General features: G+C 40.1%; 1 protein-coding gene across 1 annotated transcript; it reads left to right on the top strand.

The window, feature by feature from the left end:
- Positions 1 to 652: 652 nt before the first annotated feature.
- LOC145466268 (polycystin-1-like protein 2) lies at positions 653 to 7,599 on the top strand. The gene is made up of 4 exons (XM_081449986.1): positions 653 to 1,183; positions 2,645 to 4,579; positions 5,279 to 5,438; positions 6,137 to 7,599. Exons 1-4 carry the CDS (start codon positions 653 to 655, stop codon positions 7,597 to 7,599), a joined length of 4,089 nt encoding a protein of 1,362 aa, XP_081306112.1.
- The last annotated feature ends 505 nt before the right edge of the window (positions 7,600 to 8,104 follow it).

Genomic DNA, 8,104 nt, shown 5'->3' with positions numbered 1-8,104 from the left:
AATACAATGGGTTAAGACTTTTTGCAACAACATCCAAAGCTGCGTTATTCAGTAGTAGTAATGGCTACGCAATGCCCTTCTTTGAATTACAACGAGGCGTTAGACAGGGGTGTCCGCTTTCCGGTATACTCTTTGTAATTGTTGTTGAAATTTTAGCAAATTCAATAAGAGATGAGCACTCGATAATGGTATAGATATTAAGGGAAGGAGTGTAAGCTTTCAGAATATGCAGACGACACCTCCTGTTTCGTGCGCGACATAGATTCGAGAAATTAGAGAAAGGTGTTCGGGATAAGAACTAAGCAAAACAAAAACGGAGGCAATATAGTTGGGAAAAAAACAATCCACAACCCACAAACCTCTTTGGCATTAACTGGCCCCCGAAGTGTGTGTGTCTGGGCGTTTGCTTCTCCCGCGACTCAGAAATATCCGCAAAAGATTATTTCGAAAAAAGATTGCTTGCTCTGGAAAAGTGTCTTAACATCTGCTCATCAAGAGATCTAACACTTCACGGGAAAATAAACATTGTCAAAAATTTAGCTTTTTCAGTTTTTATTGCCTCAGCGTACCCAGTGGATTTGTTGACCAAGTGAGTAAGCTTCTTTCTAGCTTCGTATGGAACCACAAACCGCCTAAAATCAAGCATTGGACAATGATTGGTGAGATTAAGGACGGCGGACTTAATATGCCTGACTTTGAAATTATAAATAAATCTCTGAAGGCAGATTGGGTGAAACGGTTTCTTAATCCTCAAACGCAGTCCTGGAAGACAATACCCTTGGATCTTTTACATTACGTAGGTGGCCCCTTGCTGTTCGAACGAAATTTTTCTTTAAAAACTTTGCCTGAATTGTCCTTCCTACCACTTTTTTACCGCGACGTCTTAAATGCGTGGGAAGAGATTATTATGTACACTCCTACAACAACAAAAATAGACAATGAGATCTTATGGAATAATCATTTCATTACAATCGGCGGAAAATCCATTTTTTATCAACAATGGTATAATGCCGGAGTAAAGAACCTATCAGATATTCTGGACGAAGAAGGAAATTTCTTGTCCTTTCCTGAATTTAGAAAGAAGTATAAAATAAAAACAAACTTTCTACGTTATTTTGGGTTGTGCAACGCCACTCCAAAGTACTGGAAAGAAGCCTTTAACCGCGACCTTGAAAACGAATCAGTTAGCACAGGACAGTCGACACACCCTTTAAACATTTCATTTTGGATTTGTCAGCATGCACGTTCACTGTACGTCTCCAAAACGTTCCAAAAACCTACATTTAAAGCTCGTCTAATTAAGGCCGGTTTTACTGATCGGAGCATCGCAGCGTTATACATTCTCCCGTTTAAAGTCACCAAAAGCATGAAACTCTCGATGTTTCAATTCAAAATAACCACCATATTGTTTGCCCTAGCGACAAATTTTTAGAGCTAAAATTATTGAAAATATGAATGTCAATTGTGTGGTGTAAGACAGACCCTAGCGCATCTGTTCGTAGAATGTGTGCACGTCCGTTCTTTCTGGAACCTTCTTGCCTCTTGGTGGAATTCTTGTAACTTGCCCGAAGTAGCTCTGACGAACAAAGCTAAAATATATGCACAGCGCCCCGAGAAGCGATCTTTCCGCGCTGTCAACCTTTGCCTGATAGTAGCCCGTTACTACATCAAAACTGCAGCCAAAGAAAGTGAACCCTACAGCATTACAGCGTTCAAAGTAAACTATCCACGGAGTCACCAAGCGTTCGAGCATCCGTGAGCTTTTTTAGATACTTATATATAGCACTCTATTGATTTTATATGTAATAAATGTCAAGTGTAAGTAAAAAGAATATTGTAAGCTACAGTATTGTGAACAGTATCAGTGGTATAAATTACGATAGTCTTGTGAGTAGTAGTAGTGGTAGTAGTGTAAGTAACGGTGATATTAGTGTTGTAAGTAACGTAAGTACTGTAGGTAATGTTAGTATTGTAAACAGTGTTAGTAGTGTAAGTAATGTTAGTGTTATATGTAATTAATTTATGATTAAAAAAAAGATTGTTGCGTTTCAAAAAAAAAAAGGTAAATCGTTCATAAATAAAGAAAATAAAACTGGACTTAAACCATAGAAAAAAGGAAATTCAAAGAGAACGTGGCAAGATTTTAGTACTTGCTCTAATTTTGGCTGCTGTGCAGCGAGAAAACATTAACACTCATAGCGTTTCGCAGGAAACTCTAGAAAAATACATGAACATGCGATCTTTTTTAAGCCCTGGCCAAACGGAGTCGCAAGTACACCCAAGTTTTCAACTTGGGTTTACTTGGGAGTTCGTTTGGCCAGGGCTTAATGATTCAAGTTTTCTTTTTTTTAAGAAGCCACTCTCGAAATATTGACATTCTGATTTAGCATTGAGGCTAAAAGACCAAACCGAGAAAAATCATTTATTCATCCCTCAAACTCGAGCTTCATTTTATAATTTTAATATTTAGAACATAGCTTATATATTTCACATTAAAGCTTTGAAATGTATTAAAATTGGTCAAGTAAAATTTGTGTTCCAACAGACATAAACAGTAAGGCCGTAACGGTTATAAATTTCAATACGCCATATCTCCAAAGGAAATCGGACTAAACATTAACATTGTGTGTTTCTTTCTTCATAGTCTGGTACCACAGTGATCCCACAGCAATCTTTTCACCGCTGTCCACAGCACTACTTGCTCATGTTCTACACAGGATCTGGTCGGCACAGTGCAACCACTGCAAATGTGTTTTGTCGTATCTATGGAAACCACCACAAGACAAAGCCCATCATTTTGCGTGATCCCGACCGCCAAATGTTTCATCCTTCTTCTATCAGTTCCTTCCTTGTGACACTGAACCTCTCTTTGGACCAGATACGAGAAATTCACTTGTGGCATGACATTTCAGGTCCAGATCCCCCATGGTTCTTAGAGAGTGTCGTAATTTGCCATTTAAACACTGACGTCACATGGTATTTTGAGGTAAACCGCTGGCTTGACGTCAGTACAGGTTCAAAGGAAGTTGAATGCAAATTAAAGCCCTTAAAAAGAAAGACAATGCTGAGAGTAAAAACCATGTTTGATGCTAAAATTGTGGACAATATAAAAAACAGGCATCTTTGGGTCTCTCCTTTATACAAACGCAACAGAAGAACGTTCAGTAAATTCCAAAAAATGTCTTGCTGCCTTACGGTCACTGGATTAACGATATTAATAACAGCAGTGTTGGTTCATACAACTCAAGACTTGTTTTCTTATTCGTCAATAAGGGTGGGACCTTGGAAATTGAGACTTGGTGATATTTATAGAGCTCTCATTTGCAGTGGAATTGCTTTTGTTTATCGTATTTTGCTAGAGATTCTTTTCGTAAATTCAGGGCCAAACTCCTTATTACAAGCCGACGACAAGAATGTGCAAGGTTACATAGAAGACAATTTTGAAAAGCTAAATAAAATAATATTTGTGGACGAAACTAATGACGCTGATTGTGCGTCAAATTGCGAGAAAGAAAACGCGTCGAGCTCTGACACGTGTGACATAGAACTAGAATTTGCAAATTCCGAGGAACTGAAAGCTGGGAGCGCAGATGCAGATCCATTCCATTTGGACAACACAGACAGTGATCCAGGAGGGAGTCTGTCAGACAAACGAACGATAGATTGTGGTGACGAAAATTGCTCTTTCAAGGAAGCTGAATGCCTGGAGGATTTGCTTGATATTCTTGGAAATTTCCCGGAAAAACAAGAAATAATTCAAATTTTAGATGACAACTCTTGTGCTCCTCAAAGTAGCCAGAGTGGTGAAGCTGAAGAGAATGAAAAGTCAAAAGAAGACCCTGATAAGTCCTCCAATTTTGCTTCTGGTAAAGAGTCCGGGGTAGACACGCACAAAGATCGGCGAGAGTCAGTGGCTTGGACAGCAACTGTAACGAACCCTGATAAGATTTCAAAACTTTGGAGAAGTCTTCCATTCCCCCAGCAACTCATTGACGAAGACAGCATTAGAAAAATACACCATGATTCGTCGCCTGTACTTCCGAAGATTGTTTTGAGCATAACTCAAGCCCAATGTTTTGTTTTTCCATTCATTTCCACCATTGTAGCCATAGCAACTGGTATCCATTGGTCTGACTCATTGACAAAGTCATGGTTCGCGACATTTGGAATTGCTCTTTCTTGTGAAGTTTTTGTTTTGGAAACATTTTATGTATTTCTGCATGCCATTTATTTCCTGATATGTCGACAAAGGCCGGTAAAGGAAGAAGACTTAGTTGACGCACTTTTTGATAAAGTCTGGGTTAATGACGAACAAAACACAACATATTACTCAGATGTGGTGGGTGAGGAGGAAGGAGAGCTAGTTCCCAGGCCCCCGAGTCAAGCTGACATACAAAAGGCTCAGGAAAATGCCGGAAAAGAAAGAAAATTGGAAGACGTGCTCAAGATGCTTTGTTTCGACGTTTTGTTTATAGCACTGCTAATTTTCATTTCTTTTGGAAACAGAGATGCTTCAGCTTATCCCGTAAGAGCAGGCCTGGAGAAGTCCTTCAACATCAGCAGAAGCTTTAATACTGGGGTAAAGATAGCTTTGTAAAACAATTTGTTGTGTTAGAGAGATATCTACCATAAGTGACTCAAGCTACTCTGAACATGTATGCCCTGGACAATTAGGGTGAGAATTCAGGGTAACGATCTACCTACGTAATTACCCGCTTTTGTGATCTTTCACAAGATGACACTTTTGCATATTTCAACGTTATCAGTTTTTGTTTTTGTTTTGTTTTGGACGTTTACATAAGTGTCACACATCAACCGTGGATAACAATTTCTTTCATTTTTTTTTTTTCATCCTAGACATTAGTAATTAGCCGCTATCTATTCCCTTGTACCCTCGTAGTCCGGTCGGTAGAACAACAGTCATGAGGGTTTACACCCTGCAGTCGAGGTCATAGCAACAGGCACTAAGCACTCCCCCCCCCCCCCAAAAAAAAAACGAATAATAATAATAATAATAATAAACAAATAAATAAGACTAAAAACAGCTAAGGTCAAAATCTAAGCACAGCCCGTTAGCCGGTCCAATATCTTCTCCGTCTTGGATTTGCTTAAGTTTCAACATTTCTTTTCAAGCATAAAGTAGTGTAATAAATTTTTTTCTCCAAAACATCCTACACGAATCTTGGACTTGGTCAATAAAGCATAATTAGGCACATTTAAAGGTCACCAAACATTCCTATTTTAACATTTTCCTGTTATTGAATCTGCTCTCTTATAGGTCAAAAACGCTGAAACGTTTTGGAAGTGGCTTGTAAAAGATACCATTCCAGTACTTCTTGGAAAAAGGCTTAGTAAGGACAGAGAGCATTTTCTTATTGATGGCTATAGTTTTCTGCTAGGAACTGCAATTCTGAGACAGCAAAGAATTAAATCAGGAGGTAGGTCGCTTTCTAATGAGGTCTGTCGTTAAATTCTGTTCTTGTAGCTCAAGTTTGACATAAAACAATGAAAGATAAAAATTTCAGGCTATAATCACAACAGTAAATTGTAAATGTGAGGCTTCTTTGTTCTCAAAGTAATCACCCTCACCATTTCCGATTTTCAAACCGCACAGGTTATGATTGATTAATTTAGTAAAATTTCACGTCGGTGATTATTCGATCGGATCGCACTGTCTAGTTGTCCAGTCCCTAAGTTCTGTCCCTTCCTTGCCCTATATGGGGGTTTGAACCTAGGAGGGAAAGACATTTTAGAGACTGGACCAAGTATCTATTAGAAAACACTGTAAGAAAGCCTGCGTTAAAAACTGGAAAGAAACACAGAAAAGGCACATTGCGTTGAGGAAATGATGGCGCGAGCAAAGAGAATCTTCATTTTGGAAATAAAAGATACATTCCCTTTCTTTTTCTCGTAGTGTTTTCTAAAAGAAATAGAAAGCCCCCCCTCCCCCCACCCCCCCCCCCACCCCGTTTTTGGTCATATCGCGTTATGATTGAAGAAACACCCATGACAGTTTGAGTCGAAGGACCTGCGGATCATGTTACTACAGCATTCCTCGTTCTTCCAAATATGGCTTCTATTTCTTAATTGTAAGAGAACGTCTATCGATATTGTTCTTTTTCGCTTATATTTTCAGCCGACTGTGAAATCCCAGAAGTGGCTAAGCCCGTGTTTAGTGGGTGTAAGCCGGTGTTCTTGACAAAAACTAATGAAGACACTAATGACTATCAACAAGGCTGGAGGAAACAAACAGTACCGCAGTTAAACCACACCTTCGGGTCACCATGGAGATACTTGAGCGGAAAGGAATCCAATACTGATTACACTGCATGGGGACGAAGACAGAATTCGTTTGGTGGGGGAGGGTACATAGCATACCTAGCGACTGATTGGCAAGGCACGATGGAGCTCATAAATTCGCTTAAAGCCCATGGCTGGATTGATGGCCTCACAAGAGTGGTTTTTCTTGAGTTTTCAATCTACAACGCTAACGTCAACATCCTATCGGCGGTGATATTTTCGATTGAATTTTCGTCTTTCGGCGGTGCCTTTCCTCGTGTCGATATGCATTTGTTCCGTCTGTATCGTTATTTTACCCCACTGCAGTTCTTGTATCTTGTAGCTGAGATATTTTTTGTCATTTTCGTGGCACATCTAATCTATAGAGTGGGATGCCTTATCTACCGAGATCGCTGGAGCTATTTTACGTCTTACTGGAACCTCACTGATATTTTCCTAATTCTGTTCTCTCTGGTAACCATAGCTTTGTACGCTGTTCGTGAGAGCCACCTTAGCAGCGCGATCGAAGCAATTCGAGAAAATCCAGATACTTTTTACGGTTTTCTGACAGTGGCCTTCTACGATGACTACATAGCTTACTTTTCATGTCTAATTGTTCTCATTCCTACAGTCCAGTTCTTAAAGTTTCTTAAGTTTAACAAGAGTTTTATGATATTTTACTCTACGCTTGAGAGAATTCGAGGGGACATTTCTGGTTTCGCTTTCGTCTTCTTTGTGAGTTTGATGTGCTTTACCTATTGGGCGTACAGCATGTTGAAAACCGTCGCCGAATCTTTCAGCACCTTCAGTGGCACGTTTTACAGCATGATCGCCATGTTGTTGGGCAAATTCAGCTTCCGGCTGTTATCGCCTGGTCAGGCTGTAGCAGCGGCAGTCGGACCTATCTTCACTTACACCTTCACTTGTGCTAACGTGTTCTTCATACTAAACATTATTCTAACAATCATCACCATAGGATTCCAGGAATCACGGGAAGACGACCGCTTCCAACAGAGCGAGTACGAGATAATCAAGTTTATCATTACCTCCTTCAAAGGCGCTTGTGGTCTACTACCGCCCTACATACCACCACTGCCACGAATCGAGCCTCCAGCACAGGAGAAACACTTTACGTACTTTCAGTGGAAGCTGTGCACCAGTTATTTTACACGGAGTCAGTTTCCACGCTTGCTGAACTTTGCTAACGATGCTTATTTAGAAGATTTTGCGGACGAATTAGAATTGGTGGCAAATTTGCTTAGCATGCCTCAGTCGAGAGGGCTTCTTTATGAAATAACTCGTAGGGAACAAGGCTTTTAGAAGTTTTTACAGAGCTTTTTAATTTGCCCACTGCATATGTGACTGTAATGGGAAAAAGTAAATAAAAAATAAACGATATTTTCAAAAGTGCCGATGTACATTTGGTATTACTATAAATCCAGTTCAACTTCCCTTGAGAATTCCACGCTCCTCGATCAGATAAGAGCTCAGTCGACACTGGGTACTAGGCTTGAAAAAAATGAGTGCCCCAGCTACTTCAATAAGTGTTATCGATCACCTTATAGCCTTGATTTGATCAAGGCTAAGTGAGGCTCTATCCTTCCCCCTAAGTGGGGGGGGGGAGGGGGGTGGGGGCGGAGGAGGGAGGCAGCTAGCCTGCGTATCAGAAATACTCGTGTAAAGTTTGTCAACAGTCACTGGTCTTTTCTAGTAAGTTTCGATCCGTCTATTGTTAGTCAAATTAAGTCGTTTTTTTCGGTTTACCGAACCCATTCCTCTACACGGAGGTCTACAAAAGCAGGTAAAAGCACTCACATTATTACTT

Source organism: Orbicella franksi, chromosome 13 (genome assembly GCF_964199315.1).
Source record: "Orbicella franksi chromosome 13, jaOrbFran1.1, whole genome shotgun sequence".
NCBI classification, from domain to species: Eukaryota; Metazoa; Cnidaria; class Anthozoa; order Scleractinia; family Merulinidae; genus Orbicella; species Orbicella franksi.
This window is presented reverse-complemented; position numbering and strand designations above follow the sequence as displayed.